Genomic DNA, 18693 nt, shown 5'->3' on the forward strand with positions numbered 1-18693 from the left:
GACACAAAGTCCGACCAGCGATAGCCAAGGATTCTCCGAAGAGACCTGGTACCAAAGGAATTAAGTGTCCGTGTCAGATCCTTAGTCATAGTCCAAGTCTCGCATCTATCGAGCAAGACTGGAAGCACCAAGGACCTGAAGGCTCGAACTTTCGTCGTACCGACAGCCCACACCCCATTATCCAGTTAATCCATGACTCCCCAGGCCCAACCCAGACGTCTATTGACCTCTGACTCACAGCCGGCAGAGACATGAATATCACTGCCAAGGTAAGTGAATCTCTCCACGACCTCAACATCCTCACCACAAACAGGCACAGACAGGACAGTGGCATCCATGATGTCATTGAAAGCCTGGATCCGAGTTTTGACCCAGGAAACTTGTAATCCTTGCGGCTCAGACTCCTCATTCAGCACCTCGAGGGCCCCCAAAAGGATATCTAAAGTCTCCACAAAGATGACTGCATCATCTGCCAAATCAAGGTCAGAGATGTTGACATTGCCAAACGATGCACTGCAGCTTGATTTCTCTGACATCCTCCCGAGAATCCAGTCCATATAAGTGCTGAAAAGTGTGGGGGCCAGTGCACACCCCTGATGAACTCGAGTAACAACTGGAAATGTCAGAGATGGTACCACCACATCTCAGCACTCTCAGTACCAGAGTAGAGTTCAGACATCACATCGATCAGTTTTGGTGGCACCCCACGAAGACCAAGAATCCTCCAGAGGGCATCCTGATTCACCGAATTGAACGCTTTACAGAGATCAACATCGGCTGCAAGCAGCCCCTGCCGAAACTCTCGTCTGCGTTCGGTGAGGACCCGAAGAGCAAGGATACGGTCAATCGTTGACCTTTGGTGTAAAGCCTGACTGCTCAAGCAGATGGTGGCAAACCCTATCAAGAATTATCCGAGCAAAGAACTTGCCCGGCACTGAGAGCAGCATCACCCCTCGGTAGTTGTTGCAGTCTTGGCGATCACCCTTCCCTTTCCATAGAGGGACAACAAGGCCCCTCTTCCAGTCAGTTGGGATGATGCCTGTGTTCTAAGCAGAGCACAGAACTGCATGCAATGACACGAGTGCAGCATTTCCGCCAGCCTTGAAGTTCAGCATGGATGCCACAGATCCCTGGAGCTTTACCCCATTTCAACTGGTTTACTGCAGCCTGTGTTTCCACAAGCAAAGGTGGACCGCAGTTGATTGGTCATCCTCCAGCGACCATCAACGAGGACATGGCCAATCTCCTTTACCACACTGTCAGCATTGGAATACCAAATCCAACGATGAGCTTGTGGGTGCTGAAACCATGAACCAGCCACCCTAAGTCCATGACTTCTTGCAAAGTCAAGGAACTTGGTGCTATTCAGGTTCATAGTTCCTGACCCATGGGAACCAACACACGTCTCATAACCATCCCTTTCAGTTTCAGTCGATGCATTGAAATCCCCCAAGACTAGAAGTGTATCTCGTCTGGGGCACTGATCAACCACAGACTCGAGCGTGGCACAGAATGCGTCCTTCACAGTGAGATTACTCGCCTCAGTTGGAGCATAAACAGAGACCAGGGAAATGACACCTCAGGAGTGACGAATCCTTTGTCTCATAATACACTCGTTGACCGGTGTTACCTCAATTATCATTGGAGTCAGCTTCTTGGGCACAGCTACAGAAACTCCTTGGGCATGGTAACCATCAGAGCTACCAGACCAATAGTAGGTGTAACCACCCGCCATGATCTCACCGCAATCCGGTCTCCGAACCTCAGAGTGCTGCAAAACCGATGTCCAAACACTTGAGCTCAGATGATAACGGACAGGTGATCATCCTCTCTTAGGGATAGGATATTCCAGGCACCCACCCGAAGGGACCGCATCGGGTTAACCCAAGGAGACCGCTGTCTGGTGGACGGCACCTCAGCACCACTCCGACACACTCTCCTGCAATCTGACCTGGGGACGTTACCCCATGGTTTCCCTCCTATCAAAGATTGGGGGTCCCGAAGGCTTTGCCCCAATCCCGTCATCCGGTGAGCTGCCCTGCGAAGGGAAGCTGCACAGGAGGTACTCCCATGGAGTGGGTTTTCAGATTTTTTTTTGTGTTGTTTGCGGAATGAAGGGTTTTACGGTAGCTGGAGTGCAAATCCTGCCACCAATCTCCTAATAAGAACCCAACTGCAGGAGGTTGTGCGCAGACAGTTGGGCACTAGATATGGATGGCTGTTGGCTCACAAGGAGCTCCTCCACCCTTTGATCTCTGCGATCGTGTGTGTGCGATCTTTTATTTGATGACGTCATCGGTACCTTCATTATGAAGTCATAATTGCATTTGTAGAATGCTACATCTGATCAATGTGAAAATTTTTGTGTGGATAAAATGGTCCTCAGAAATTTTTTTTGACTTCATTGGTCACATGATTGAACAGCCATATTGTTAAAAAAAAATCTTCAAAAATCTTCTCTGAAGTGGCTGAACAGATTGTGGCAAAACTTTATACATCTGACCACCGATCCATGAGGAACAAAAGGTTCACACATATGTCATGGGTCACATGGTTTGGCAGCCATATTGGATTTACCCAAAAACCTATAAAAAATCTTCTTCCAAACGTCTGGACAGATTGAGGGGAAACTTCACACAAATGTTCCCCAAGCCATGGGTGTATAAGTTTTTAAGGAAAAATTGATAGGTCGCATGGTTTGGTAGCAATATTGGATTTAATAAAAAATATTAAATTTTTTTTCTCTGGAACCCTTTAATTGATCGACATGAAACTTCACGTTTATGATCTCATCTTGATTGGGAATACACGTTTTAAATTTCAACTTGATCGGACACATGGTCTGACAGTCAGAATAATTTTTTTGATTTGTTATTTTTTTTTTAATTTCGAATAAGGTTCACTTGGCTCTACCTGGATGGGTTTGAGGGTAGAGTCGCAGCAGCTGAAATGTGAATCCTATCCAGGTTCCTCCTGATGACTTCATCTTTGATTTTTTTGCTTGTTTTGGTTCCTTCTGATTACTCCAATGTAGGACTCTTACCTATTTCATCTTCCATTTGATTTGATTTGAATTTCATTTAATCCCATTCTAAATTAAATTGAACTAGCTGTTTGCTGCAAAAAAAAAAACTTTCAAACGGCCTGCCAGAAACAACCACACAGGCCGTTCCTTAGCTCTCGCAGGCCTGTACCTGCCCGTACGTGCCTGTACATGCAAAAAAAAAAAAAAATTGTAATGTCAATCGTGACGTCATGGCACTGTGTCCTGTCATTGGTTTGGAAAATAAATGGCCATAACTTGGGAACCACTTGTCCGATTCATATCAAACCTTGAAAAGGCACATCCACAGGGCCCCAGCAATATATATATATATATATCTGGCAAGTTTCAATTAGATCAGACCAGTGGTTGTCGAAACAGCGGTCACACAGACAGACACACAGAGATTGCTGGAATTGTAGATAGATAATGAACGGTAATAAAAAAAGTCATGGGTCAGGGTCAGTGTTTCATCAAAGCGGGACGTTTGGTATGCGGTCATCACTGCCAGCAGTCAAAAGTGGAATTTCTAGTTACGTCTCTTAATTCCGTAACACACCAGTACACAAACATCAGACAAAAGCAGTCCTGGTGAGGGTCTGCAATCTCTGATTGCTCTTTTTCTTGTTATCCATTGACTTCTTTCAGCCACTTGAAGTTGGAAAGGATTCTGACCTCCATTACATCGCTTTTGTGTCGGCGAGAGGGAAATTGTGGGAGCTTGGTAAGTGGGTTGGGTTTCGTTTGGTTACTGTTTGTTTATATGTATATATTATATAATTTTTGTTGTTTGCTGTGGAAGTGCTGAAGTTAAATTGATATTTCTCACACCACAGATGGGTGCAAAAGTGCACCATTGGCACATGGACCGACTAGCGAAGCCACACTTGTTAAGGTGAGGAGGGGGTGGAGTGGGCAGTTCAATTTTTCTGTAATAGGATTGTCCATCTGTTCAGGAGGTTGAGGGGACTCCTGGGTTTACAAACCCCATGATATGCAGTTTCATCCTCGCAAACATCGTGTTTATCCTCTCGGGTTCCCAAAGGACCATGAGTCGTGTGACATGTTGAGCATGCAGGACCAACTTTAATATCGCACCCCTGGGTGGCCCGAATCACAAGTTGTTGGTTTTCACATCAAATTTAACCACGAGTTTGTTTTGTACCTTGAATGTGCATTTTGAGAGAGAGGAGAGAGGAGAGCCTGTTGACAGACTATACGTTAGCTCTGGTTTATGTGTTGTTGGGATCTTGCGAGTTAACACTGTACATATATATATATATATATATATATATATATATTGTTGTGGTTGAGGAAATTCGCAAACCACCATTCAGGTCCCGTAGGTGAGATATCTCTGCAAGTACATGTGTAGTTAGCCCCAAACCTATTGTTTAGAGGGAATAAATGTGATTCATTCGGGCTGCGACCCTTTAAGATAGCCGTTTTTCTGTTCTATCTTAATTTTGAACCAACCACGTCTCAACCGCCATCACACAACAACCACCAACTGCAATGCCGCTTCACAACAACAACGCCAACAGCCACGACCTTTACCTTCACAACTCGCTCTTGCAAACATTGCATCAGCACCATTCCAAGCGTCACCGTGGCCAGGGACCGCCACTTTAGACCCTCCACCACCTTCGCCTCTCCTTCTGCGGCCATTCCCGCACCACTTGTGAACGCCGAGCGTCAGGCTGTCCTGGCCTCGAACAGGGCGCGCGCTGAGCCGCGGGTACAAGAGCGGCCTTTCCGAGGGGAAGTCGGATCAGGAATGATACACTCTCACTTCCGATCCGTCCAATCATTAAGCGCGGGGCGATTTGGCCCCGCCTCCAGGCGCGTCAGAGTAGAATCGACATATGCAAATTCGAGGATCAGGGGAGGTTCACGCCCACTTTTCCTCCGTCCAATGGGGGAGCGTGGCTCTGCCCCCGAGCTCATCCTGATCCGGAAATTTACATATGGGTTCTCCTGCCGTACTATAAAGCACCGAGCGCGGGGCGAATTTAGTCAGTTTTGGGCTCGGGCGAGTTGGAGAGGTGTGGCGGCGGCGGAGTGTGGCAGCAGCAGTCAAGACGGGTCTGGAGGAGAGTCAGTCTGTCGGGGTTCGGAGTCTGTCGGGGAGCTGCAGAGAGGGGAAGCCGGGAGGGCGGTCGAGGTCGCAGTGGAGTCGCTCGTCGCGGGACCCAAGCAAGCCAGCTATCCTCTTTCCCCAGAGCATCAACAATTCCCCCCTGTTTCCCCCCCACCCCCGCGCTGAGATAGTGCGGAAAGGGGGCCCCGTTCCCACCCCATTCCAAGCAGTGCCAACGAAACCCGCGGAGTCAGGGCACCGCCGCCATATTTGCGGCTCATCACAAGATGGGTAGGCTCCGCCCGGTCTCGCGCCCACAGGCCCGTCTGCCCCCTTGTCGAGGGTGGCCCTTTTCTTTTGCTTTTGAGTATATGTGTTGTCGGCGCCGTCTGTAAAGTAAAACTGTGTAAGTGTTGCCGTGTGCTCGCGTAGTCTGTAGTAGATCTGCATTGTTGTGTTTGTTTTGCAATTGCTTTTGGTGCATAATTGTTGTAATTGTATATGTGTGCTGCGGAATAAATGTGCCTTATGTTGAACTGTTTTTCCCGTTTCGCTTCGTCTTTTCTTTAATTGAATCTCCATCTTACTTCACGTAAAGGGTTGGTAGTGGGCTAAATACGCCCGATAATTAATCGGAACCGTCGAGGTTGACGATAACACCGCTCGGTTATCCCGATAGTACGGAACGGGTCGCTTAAGTGGCCCGTGTCCGGGGTCGACCTGCGGCGAGGTGCGATCGCCCGGTCTACCCTCCGTGTGGGTACTTAGGTAGGTCGAATTTGGCGAACAACCCTATCCCACGCGGGGGGGGGGGGGCGATTGGCACAATCATGGTGAGGCCGAAAGGCCCACCCGTGACTAGTTCCCGGCGTTAGTCCAAGAGCTTCACGACGGAATTGTCCGTCCGGTGGGCGACGTGCCGCGATTCGAGTTACGTGGCCGCTCGCACGCCGGCGGGTGCGAATTCGCGACACTGGTGTCAGGTCGTGGGACACAAACTCATCCCCCTCCTCGCGGCACTGGTGTCGGAGAGCGGGAAAACGGGCTCTCCTGTCTCCAGCTAAATTCACGGGAATCGGTCCAGGGGTGAGATGAGCGGTGTGAGAGGGGTGAGAGAGGTCCAGGGGTGAGAGTCCAGGGGTGAGATTCCCTCCAAATTACGAGCGATTCAAATTAACCCTGTACGAGAAATAAGATGGCGTCTCAAGGTGAGCGGGAGCCGGGGGTATTAGGTATGTGTAGTAATGTAGGATCCATGGCCCAGGTCGGTTCTTTTTATAATTATAACCCCACCACTAACTGTGGTCAGTGGGAGCGGCTTGAGCACGAACTTTGCCGGCAAACGGAGTCGCACAATGGCAGCGCGATCGCACCTCAGCGCAGCACGGAGCGTGAGCTCCCAGTCACCGGTTCAAGGCACGTGGTCACGGCATGTGCCATGGCAGGCGTGGCAGGATGACTATGCGAGCATTGGCAGGCTTCAGGCACAATTGGGGGATGTCTTGGAAAAGGTGAAGCGTTATGAAGAATATATCGAGGAGGTGCAAAGTGGAGTGGACGAGTCGCAACGGCACGCAGACGAGCTTCAGAAAAAATATGTGTACGGGGGGGACACAGCGATTGGACGATTTACTGGAACGAATTCGGTGGCAAAAACATGACTTGGCCAATAGAGTCGACGAACTATGTGGGGAAAAAGAATTTGGTAGTGTTTTATACCCATCAGTTGGAATATGCGAAGAGCAAACTGAACATAAGAATAGAGGAACAGCAGATTGGTATCTCCCAGGAAAGGAAACAATGGGAGGAAGAATGGAAAACCGAGCTCGAAAAGAAACAAAAGGAGCACGACTTGGAAGTAAAACAATTAATGGAAAAAATTATTGGAGGAAGCAAGGCGGTTCAAAGAACTGGAGGGGAGAGTGAGAGAAATACAGTTGGAAGAGAAAAAATGTGAACACGATGGGGAGTTGGAACAATTGAAGGAAGAGATAAGAACAGGCAATCAGGAAAGAGAAAGCCAAGAATGGAAGATAAAAAGAGGAGAGAGACAGCTGGAGGAAAGGACAGAGGAATTTCTGGAAAAGTCAGAACAGTTCAAAGAACTGCAGGGAGAATTGAGGGAGGAAGGAGAAAGGAAAACAAAGCTCGAAAAGGAAAAACGCAAACAAGATGGGGAATTGGAACTACTGAAGCGAGAGGTAAGGGCAAGCCAGTTTAAAAGAGAAATCCTGGAAGGGGAGATAAGAATGGGAAAGGAATGGCAGAAAAAAACTAAATGAATACAGTAAAAAATGGGACGAATTGAGGAGGGAAGCGGTGGAAAGAAGAGATGAAATGAGTGAAGAAGCATGCAAATTGAGAAAGGAATTGGAAAAGAAAGCTTCTGAGTTACAGAAACACCAAAACAAAGAGACGGAATTACAAAACGAGTTGAGGATGGTGAGAGAAGAAAGAACGACAGCAGAGAATGAAACTTTAAGAAACCACACTGTACAGATCGAACAGCTGGAAGCGAAGGCCAGACTAAAGAATGAGGAACAAGAAAGAGTAATGAAGGAAGAACGAATGAGACAGGAGAAAGAAATCAGTCAGTTGAAAGAAATGATGAGATTGCAGAAGGAGGAACAAGAGAGACAGTGGAATAAAAAAACTGAAAGAGTATGAATTTGAAACTGAATGACAAAAGGAAAAAAATAAGTTGGAGTACGAGGAGAAAGTGAAGGAGCAAGGAATGAAGCAGGAAGGAGAAATCAGGAGATTGAAGGACACATGAAGATTGGAGAGGGAAGAACGAGAGGAACAATGGAATAGAAAACAAAAAGAACATGAATCTGAGGTTGACCAATTGAAAGAAAAGCTGAGGCTGGAGTACGAGGAGATAGACAAAGAACAGCGAATGAAACACAAAAAGGAGATTAACCAAATGAAACTGGAGAAGGAAGGACAGGAGAGGAAACGAGGAAGAGTAATGAGACAGCAGCAAATGAAACACAAAAAGGAGATTAACCAAATGAAGCAAACTATGAAACTGGATAAGGAAAGACAGGAGAGGAAACGAGGAAGAGTAGTGAGAGAACAGCGAATGAAACGCAGGAAGGAAATGAGCCAATTTATAGAAACAATGAGATTGGAAAACAAAGAGCAGGAGGAACAGTGGGAGAGAAAACAACAACTATATGAGTGCGAAATTGAACAACTAAAACGGAGAGCGAGATTGGAGTCAACGGAGATTGAGCAGCTCCGGAGGGAGAACGAACAGCTAATGGGGCTCAGAGAGAAAGAACGACTCAGATGGGAAGGAAAAAGGAACCAGGAAGAGACAAATAAGGAACAAGGAGAGAAAATGTATAGAGACACGGGATACAGAAAAAATAGAGGAGAGACTGCATGATAATGACAAGGTTAGAGACGTACACACACACACACACGGAGGTAGTGGAGGACCATGAGGGGGAGCTGGCGGACTGGGTGGAGCCCCAGTGCGAGCAGCTGGATGGCCTCCTCCAGGAACGAGGGGAGGGAGTATGCCCCCTTGAGGTGAGTCACGACCAGGTGGGTTCGGTCGTGCTTTGCGAGGTCAAGGGGAGGAGTGCTGCGAACGGGTGCACACCGAGCTTGGGGGGTATAGAGGCCCCAGAGACCCTTGTGGGGACACGAATCCCCAGTGTGGTTGTCCCGGTGTGTGTGGTGCAAGGTGTGAGTGCATCCCCGTGTGTGGAAGTGACCCCGTGTGTGAGTGGGGTGGTGGCAAGTGTGCCGAAGGGCGTGCTTCCCAGCATGCCGTGTGTGGATGAGACACCGCGGGCGAGTGCCCCCGCGTGTGTGAGAGCGGTATGTGAGGGAGATGACGGTGGGCATGCGTGAGCATGCAGCCGCGTCTCCCAGTGTGAATGTGTGGAGTGGTGTGTGAGTGTCGTGACACGCAGGTGTGCGTGGGTCGAATGGAGACGGCGACAGAGGGACAAAAGCCGAGTAGCGGCTGTAGATGTTTTGCGCACCGCGCCGGGTTCACCCAGCACCGAGCGCGAGGTCCGTGCTGTGCAACGCACGAGGCCCCCACGTGCTCGCTTGCGGGAGTGAAGTCCCGGTCCGGAAACTCACGCGGTGGATTTTCCGATCCCGCGGATGGACAAAGTTTAGGCAGGATTACGGATTTGGACCGGACGGGTTCTCCACGCGGGCGTGTGTGTTAAGCTCCAATGGGCAAAGCACATGTGTTCGCGTGGGGAACCCCTTGAGACGTGGGGGCTTGTGGTTTTTTTATGCGCACGGTGACGTCATGGCTGCACGTGGGGTTGGAATCCGACAGGAGGGGTATCCCTGCCGGATGGTACCGTCCAAGGAGGGACGAGGTACACGTGCAGCTGCATGACGTCACGGGTAGGTGCAAAGTGCGCGAGCTGTGAGTTGCTGTGCTGGTGCTGCGCATGTGGGGGGGGGGGGGAAAGAAAAGAAAAAAAAAAAAAGCAAGCCTCGCTTTCAGGTGAACAGGATTCCTGGGCAAGGGGTGGAAGACCCCCTTCCCCGGGCACAGGATGAAACTAGTTAGGGGGAAGGGTTAGCTTAGCTAGACCGGCTCCATGGGGCAGGGGTAAGTCCTCATGGGGCCCGTGGAATGGATTAGGTAGAGGGATTTAGTCAGATTTAGGATGGGAAATGATTTTTTTTTTGATTTTGAGGACATGGACAGACTTGTGAGTGTGTAGCGGGGACGTAGATTAGCTACGTAGTGTTAAATGGAACGTGCTACTAGTATAAGGGACGACGTGGGAGCACGAGTTAGTTCGGGGAGGTAGTTAGAAGGATGGCAGAGTTCAGTGGTGTGTGTGTTGAAGAGTTGGTGAGTGAAGTGGAAGCATGTGCTTGGTGAGTGAGTGAGGCCAGCAGGTCTGTGTGAGTGGAGCGAATGGGGAATGCATGGTGCGATGAGTGATTGGGGGGAGGAGTGACTCCCGCCCAAGGGACCCCCGGGGTCAGTGTAAAGTGAGTTAGCTGGGTTAGTCAAATTAACAAAAATGGAAGTCGTTTTGCTGTTGGTGGGGAAGTAGGCTCGAAACCCGTTTGGAGGGGTGCAGGAGCCCTGTTGACGGGCTGGGAGCGTGGCTGCGAAAGGTGAGTATCGCTGAGTGGCTACCCCGGGCACCAGGCTAGTCGGCCGTAGTAGGCCAAGGGCCCATGGGGGGCCGGGATAGCGTAGTGGGCACGGGTGCGTCTGCTTGGTGCGGGGGCCTGGGGCGCCGTTAGCCGCGTGGGCACGGGTGACCCTCGGAAAGGGGCCCGGGAAGCCAGCCTGCCACATGTGTGTTTCAGGGGAGGTGCCATGCGGGGCACTCCCCGGTGTTTAGGGAGCTGGTAGGCTCGGAGGCAGTGTAGTGCCCGGGGGTGCCATAGCTGGAGATTCGGCAGAGGGTAGTGCCTGCCAAGGGGAGCCACGTGTCCCAGCCATGAGACCGTGTGAGGGCACGGAAAGAAAATTGGGGGGCGAGGCCCAAAATTGTGATTACACCAACACAGGCGACGGGAATCTGGGTTGTTAGAACCAATAGCTTAAGCGCGAGGCGCTTGTTGAAAGCCCCGGGGTAGTTTAAAGGTAAATGGATAGGGTAGATTAGGAAGTGTATCCCTCCGCACCATCCATCCCTTCACTCTCGTTGCGGGCCGCTGGACCCACTTTGTGTTATAGATCACTGAACTCTGGGGAGGCCATTCTGAGGCTTCATCAAAGGCCGGCTCACTTTATCGGCAGCTGTTGTTTTGCTGCAAGGCCTGTGCTGGCTGGATCGTCTGCAGCTGCTGTGCTGAAAGGCCTGTACCGGCCGGATCGTCTGCAGCTGTTTTCTGCAAGGCCTGTGCCGGCCAGTTCGTCTGCCGGCTGTGTTTGCCTGCAGCGGCCCTGTTCTGCCGGCTTTGTTTGCCTGCTGCCTTTGCCATGCCATGCCCACTGCCCCTGTTCACCAGTCCCGTTCAATTTTGCTTTGCCCCCCCCCCCCTGTTCATTTCCATGTGCGCCAGGATCAAGGCAACAGTTTGCAAGCTGCAAGAACTGCCCTGTTGGCAGCTACAACACGGGCCTGCAGTGGCGGCCCGTGCACCGTGTTTGCGTCCACCCATTCATCCATCCATCCATCCATCCATCCGTTGTGTTCATTGCGTGTGCCACTTGAGCTGGCATGGAGACTGCGTTTGTGCAGCCCATGCACCGTTGTGGTTCACTGGGTTCATTTTAAAAAGGGAAGGCCTTGGACTGCGTGTGAGCAGCCGGCCACGTTTCCTGTCACCTGCATTGTTTGAGCCAGAGACTGCATGCGAGCAGCCTGGCTCCCTGCTAACTGCTTTCTTTTTGCAGAGTCCATTGATCCTGGGCCATGGTTTAGTGTAAAATTTGTAAGTTAAGGTTAAGATGTACTGTACATATGAGTGCGCCCCCGGCATGTCTGTCTTAGCGCCGGCAATTTTATTTAAGTCGTCCGTGTGAGTGGGTTTGTTTAGGTAGTTACTCAGCCCTCAGGTTATTTATTTTGGGGACACGAATACCATAAATGTCGCACTCAGGGATCCGTAGGTAAAACGTACTAGGGGAGAACTACACATGATGGCACACGAAAATTTGACGACTCGGGACGAGTCTGTAAAAAGGGGAGGGGGTAGTGTTGTGGTTGAGGAAATTCGCAAACCACCATTCAGATCCCGTAGGTGAGATATCTCTGTAAGTACATGTGTAGTTAGCCCCAAACCCGTTGTTTAGAGGGAATAAATGTGATTCATTCGGGCTGCGACCCTTTAAGATAGCCGTTTTTCTGTTCTATCTTTATTTTGAACCAACCACGTCTCAACCGCCATCATACAACAACCACCAACCGCAATGCCGCTTCAACAACAACAATGCCAACAGCCACGACCTTTACCTTCACAACTCGCTCTCGCAAACATCACATCACCACCATTCCAAGCGTCACCGTGGCCATGGACCTCCACTTTAGACCCTCCACCACCTTCGCCTCTCCTTCTGCGGCCATTCCCGCACCACTTGTGAACGCCGAGCATCAGGCTGTCCTGGCCTCGTACAGGGCGCGTGCTGAGCCGCGGGTACAAAGAGCGGCCTTTCCGAGGGGAAGTTGGATCAGGAATGATACACGCCCACTTCCGATCCGTCCAATCATTAAGCGCGGGGCGATTTGGCCCCGCCTCCAGGCGCGTCGGAGTAGAATCGATATATGCAAATTCGAGGATCAGGGGAGGTTCACGCCCACTTTTCCTCCGTCCAATGGGCGAGCGTGGCTCCGCCCCCGAGCTCATCCTGATCCGGAAATTTGCATATGGGTTCTCCTGCCGTACTATAAAGCGCCGAGCGCGGGGCGAATTTAGTCAGTTTTGGGCTCGGGCGAGTTGGAGAGGTGTGGCGGCGGCGGAGTGTGGCAGCAGCAGTCAAGACGGGTCTGGAAGAGAGTCAGTCTGTCGGGGTTCAGAGTCTGTCGGGGAGCTGCAGAGAGGGGAAGCCGGGAGCGCGGTCGAGGTCGCAGTGGAGTCGCTCGTCGCGGGACCCAAGCAAGCCAGCTATCCTCTTTCCCCAGAGCATCAACAATTCCCCCCTGTTTTTCCCCCCCGCGCTGAGATAGTGCGGAAAGGGGGCCCCGTTTCCACCCCATTCCAAGCAGTGCCAACGAAACCCACGGAGGAGCGCGGAGTCGGGGCTCCGCCGCCATAATTGCGGCTCATCACAAGATGGGTAGGCTCCGCCCGGTCTCTCGCCCACAGGCCCGTCTGCCCCCTTGTCGAAGGTGGCCCTTTTCTTTTGAGTATATGTGTTGTCGGCGCCGTCTGTAAAGTAAAACTGTAAGTGTTTCCGTGTGCTCACGTAATCGGTAGTAGATCTGCATTGTTGTGTTTCTTTTGCAATTGCTTTTGGTGCATAATTGTTGTAATTGTATATGTGTGCTATCCGTGTGCCGCAGAATAAATGTGCCTTATGTTGAACTGTTTTTCCCGTTTCGCTTTGTCTTTTCTTTAATTGAATCTCCATCTTACTTCACGTAAAGGGTTGGTCGTGGGCTAAATACGCCCGATAATTAATCGGAACCGTCGAGGTTGACGATAGCACCGCTCGGTTATCCCGATAGTACGGAACGGGTCGCTTAAGTGGCCCGTGTCTGGGGTCTACCTGGGGCGAGGTGCGATCGCCCGGTCTACCCTCCGTGTGGGTACTTAGGTAGGTCGAATTTGGCGAACAACCCTTTCCCACGCGGGGGGCCGATTGGCACGATCGTGGTGAGGCCGAAAGGCCCACCCGTGACTAGTTCCCGGCGTTAGTCTGAGAGGGTCACGACGGAATTGTCCGTCCGGTGGGCGACGTGCCGCGATTCGAGTTACGTGGCCGCTCGCACGCCGGCGGGCGCGAATTCGCAACAATATATATATATATATATATATATATATATATATATATATATATATATATATATATATATATATATATATATATATATATATATATATATATGTATATATGTATATATATATATATATATATATATATATATATATATATATATGTATATATATATATATATATATACATACATACATACATACATACATACATACATACATACATGTATATATATACATAACTAGCCTGGTGTTGGCGCAGTGGTTAGGGCAGCGGCTTGGGATCCAAGAGGTCCTGAGTTCAAGCCCCGTTGGGCCACTGAATTAATACACCAGGGGGTTGACTCAGCCTGTCATCCTTCCGAGGTCGGTGAAATGAGTACCAGTATACTGGGCCGGTGTATACCCCAGTTAAAATAGGTGTACCATATCCCTGTGTCGTAAGAGGCGACCAGGGTTGCGTCAGGAAGGGCATCCGGCGTAAAACATGTGCCAAATCACTATGCGGATCATACAGATGATCCGCTGTGGCGACCCCTAACGGGAGCAGCCGAAAGAAGAAGAAGAAGATATATATACATAACTAGAACGGCACTCGGTGGAGCACACTCCTCTTCCATGCTGAAGAAGTTTAAATTTTGTTTCCCACTGATAGGTCGGATCTGAATCCGGACCTGAACCAAAATCTCTTCGGCTTGTTCTCACCACCTATCCAACTCATCCACCTCGTTTTGTCATAACTCATCTACAACTTTTTGACATATTCCTCTTGACATCGTTTTTGGTCCCATCTCTCAATGGTGAAGAATCACTTAAAAAATTGTGTGCTGATTTGAATCTTCACCAAAATGGAATGGATTCCTCCTTTTTCACACCCAACCTGTCCACAGTTTTGTCCGAATGCGTTCATAACTTTGAGATATCCTGCTCTCAGACAGTCATGAAAATGTAACCTCTGTCCACCTTTGGTGGTGGTAATAATTCCTGTCGTTTTGTTTTACTTTGTACAAACCATGCCAAAGGCAGTTTACATGTTTGGATGTGGGGATGTATTTAACGTAACATCACATTCCTGAAGTAGCACGGAAAGCTCTTGTGATGGTGCTGGTGAGAGTCCAGCCTGGTTCTCAGATCTTCTCGAATATACATGCATACATACACACATACCCTGACGAGACTTTGTGAAATGCTCCGTGTTGTTTAAAGTTGGATTGAATCATGTCTGCATCATGAATCATCATGAATCTCCCAATCATGTCTGCACAGACTGATGTATGTACATCCCACACGTGCTCCCCAGGATGCGTCGCACGTGTGTCGTGACATCATCTCTCAACAACCCGATGACATCCGTTTCTCTGCCGTGGCTTTGTGCAAGAACTGAGGCCGTCTCGCTCAGTTTGTCGCGCTCCCTTCCCCATGGCTGTTATAAATGTGGCTTCAGCGATTTTCAATGAAGGTTGGCTGTTCACTTTGTGCTTCTTGATATGCATTTCAACGTTTGGTCAACTGTATGGAAAAGTTAAACTTCACTTCATGTAACAGGTTTGAAAATGTGATCTTTTCTTGTTTTGCACTTCCATCCACTTTACATACGTGCCGCTTCCTGATGCTCGGCATTTAAGGAATATAGCAGTGACTACCATAGGTTGGTATCTATTGCAATGGCTACTTCCTCCCTTGAAGTTCCTTGCAAGGGAACACCTATATCTATCAGCGTGCTCTTTGTTGGTCGTGACAAGGTAGCTATTCAATGAAAACTTGATTATAAATGTTAAATCTCCCTTGCATTGAGTAGGCTCTTGTTTAGTGATGTATAAACCACATTCTCAGCTGATATGTGTGGACTTGATCACACTTCCTTGGTTCACAGGATGACTCTGAGGTCCTACACAGAGGTTGACTGGATTCAGTTCCTGAGGTAGCTCCATAACCGAACAAACTGTCACTGTCAATGCCTAGGCCATCTTTCAGAGTGAATAGTAAGCTGGCCATCTCATCTGCTAGAATTCACTGGAGGATAAATTTTTGACAAGGTAGGCCTTTATGTATGGGTTCCTTGGCAAAATTCCAAATATTCCCATCATAATCTACTCCAGGTCTTGGCAGCAGAGCTACACTGCAGCTAATCAGTGGAATTTGTAATGATCTCTGCTTATGAAGGATGTTCAGTGTTTCTAACTGCAGGGTCATTTAATGAGGGTGAGGCTATTTGTAGGTGTCACAAATTGTTGAACCATTTTGTCTGTCTTTTTTCTTTTTACTGTTCACAAGGAAACGAAGTTAAACACAGGTGCAGGTTATTCAGGCCTGTACCACATCAGCACCACACTTATTCATCAACACTGGATCAAAAGAAGAAAATGCAAAATGTTTTTTTTTTTTTTGTATCCCCCCCACCCCCACCCCTCTGGGGAGGGAGCATGAGCTTGGATTAAAAAAAAACACCATAACCACCCAACACCCCTTGAGACCCCCACTAACAGTACTCCATGCACATGCACAGTCACCCATTAAATGCTCAAACTACCTAAAAGTCTGATCAACATCCCTGTACCCCTCTATCTCCATAACTTCCAGGTACCTATCTTCAGCCGCTCCTCATAGCTGAGTCGAGCTCGGCCCAGAATCAATCTCGTTGCCCAACGCTGAACCCTCTCAATGGCATCTATGTCCTTCAGGAACTGCACACAATATTCCAGATGTGGCCATCAATAAATTCCTGTACAATGTTAACACCACCTCTTTTGATTTATAAATGATCCCCCTCCGAATATAACCTAAAACCCTATTTGCTTTACCTATAGCTACCTGGCACTGTGTTCCCTGCTTACCTCCCATATCTATTACCACCCCCAGAGCCTTCTCCTGTGTGACACGCTCCAAAATTACTCCTTGCATCCTGTAATCTCAATTTCATTGTTCTTTCCCATCCACAACACCTTACACTTGCTCAGGTTAAATTACATCTGCCAATCTTTTGCGCAATCTATACAAGTATCAATACTTCATGGAACTCCAAAAGATTTGTTCGACATGAACTACTTTTGGTAAACCCATGCTGACTACCTTTAATTAGCTTGCATTTGTTTAAATGATTCCTCTGGTCCTTAATAAATGTATCCAACATCTTCCCCACAAGTGAAGTCAAACTAACAGATCTATCGTTTCCCAATTCTTCTCTGGGTCCTTTATTAAATAATGGTGTCACATTTGCGACTCTCCAATCCTCCGGTACCGGTTCTTACTCAGGTGAACTTTTGAAAATATCTGTTAACATCTTGCTTTCCTGCTCTGCCACCTCCATCAATACTCTCGGGTGCATATTATCTGGACCTGGAGCCTTATCTACTCTTAGATTACCAAGCTGTTCCTTTACTTCCTCCACTCCAACCTGGATCTTCTGTAAAAGCACTTCCTCACCTCAATAGATACTCTCAGCTATTGGCAATTCTCCTGACATCTTGTGTAAAAGTTGAAGAAAAATACCTGTTTAATAAGCCTGCCATCTCACTTTCATCATGAACCACTCTCCCGGTGCTATTCCTCAATGGGCCCACACTGGTCCTAACCTGTTCTTTTCCCCTGATGTACTTAAAGAAAGCTTTGCTATTATGTTTAATATTCTCTTTTGGCTTACCGAGTTATTTTCTTTACTTGCCTCTGTTTACTCGAGTGATATACATCTAACTCCAGTCCTGTTATTTTAAACTTAATAAATGCCTTCTGCTTCTCCTTTATAACATTCCTTATCTCGCTGCTCAACCACCCTGGCTGCCTTCTGCTTCTAGTTTTATACCTCATTGGAATGTACTTGCTGTGCACATGACATTTGCTCCTTTAAGGTTTCCCATTTCTCTGATGCTGATTGTCCTCTTGTTCGCTTCTCCCAATCTGCATCACTCAACTTTCTCATCATACCCTCAAAGTTTGCCTTCCTGAAATGTAATGGCCTTACTCTATGATCCTGAACTCTAACCCTTAACAGAATTGTTACACACAATGTTATGGTCACTCGCTCCTCAATGCTCCCTGATATCCACCTCCTCCACCATATTGGGATCGTTACTTTAAAGGTCTAACACTGCGCTCCCCCTCCTGGGCTTATCTTCAAACTGGGTTAAAAAGCAATCCTGGACTAAAACGAGGAAATCCTCATCTGCTCTGCCCTTTCCCTGTTCCTCCACCCAATCTATCCCTGGCAAGTTAAAATCCCCCATAATCAATACTCTTCCCTTACCACATGTCATTTTGAATTCTTCATGTACTCCTCCTTCCTCTTCTTTCTTCACAGCTGGAGCCCAATAAAAGCATCCTTCCAGTATCTTACTGTTTTCACAATCTCTAATCTCCACCCATACAGAATCCTCAACATTTATTCCTTGCTTAATGTCACCCCTTTCTCTTGATGCAAATGCTGTCCTTTACCCAGATTACTACACCTCCTTTTCTCTCCTTCCCATCACACTGATACACCTTGAAGCCTTCTAACCATGTCCTCCAGTTGTTCTCCTCCAGAAACAGTCTCACTCACTGCATCTATATCATACTCCTCGTTATCCACTTTGGCCTCAAGCTTTTCCATCTTATTATTTAAACTTCTGGCATTGGTATGGAATGTCTAATTTTTTTTCTGCCTGCCCTTACTCATCACGATTCCATCATCCGTTCCTTCCTTAATAGCTTCCCCATGCTCCGCTGACTTAAAAAAATCCTTAATTCAGTCTTCAAACCTTGCTGCCCCCTTTATATTTAACATTCGGCCATCATTCCGGAAACACTCCCTTTGTCCCTGAAATGATTCCCACTGCTTGTTGAATGTAAAATCTTCCTCCCAACACCATTCTTCCAGCCATTGGTTGACGTCTTTTGTTCTGCTCATTATTTCTATATTTTTTTTCATCTTGGGAGAATCCCAGAAAACATTTCCTCACAACCCTTTGCTTTCAACCATTTACCCAATATCCTGTATCTATTTTTCAAATCCTCCGAGTAAACGTTCCCATAATCGTTTCCTCCGAGGTGTACAACAGTCAACTTCTTCCTCCCCTGACCCGATATGATATCCTTTACCCTTCCTTCAATGTCCCCAACTCCTGATCCTTCAAAACTGCACAGAATTCTATTTTGACCATCCTTCTTGCAGAATGAAGAATCTATGTATTTAATCATCTCAGTTTTT

The 18693-nt window shown here is 48.3% G+C and overlaps 1 protein-coding gene across 2 annotated transcripts in view; it reads left to right on the forward strand.

Moving 5' to 3' along the window:
- LOC147025583 (ubiquitin carboxyl-terminal hydrolase isozyme L3-like) overlaps positions 1-15348 on the forward strand; it is a 32313-nt gene extending 16965 nt beyond the window's left edge. For both annotated transcript variants that reach the window (XM_085886702.1, XM_085886703.1), the window contains exons 6-8: positions 3692-3767; positions 3880-3938; positions 14812-15348. In XM_085886702.1, coding sequence (XP_085742828.1) covers positions 3692-3767; positions 3880-3938; positions 14812-14895 — 219 coding nt within the window. In that variant the 3' untranslated portion in view covers positions 14896-15348. The remainder of the gene's footprint in view (positions 1-3691; positions 3768-3879; positions 3939-14811) is intronic.
- Positions 15349-18693: the final 3345 nt, after the last annotated feature.

Source organism: Eptatretus burgeri, chromosome 6 (genome assembly GCF_056783735.1).
Source record: "Eptatretus burgeri isolate ZD-2024b chromosome 6, Ebu_testis_v1, whole genome shotgun sequence".
Taxonomy (NCBI): Eukaryota; Metazoa; Chordata; class Myxini; order Myxiniformes; family Myxinidae; genus Eptatretus; species Eptatretus burgeri.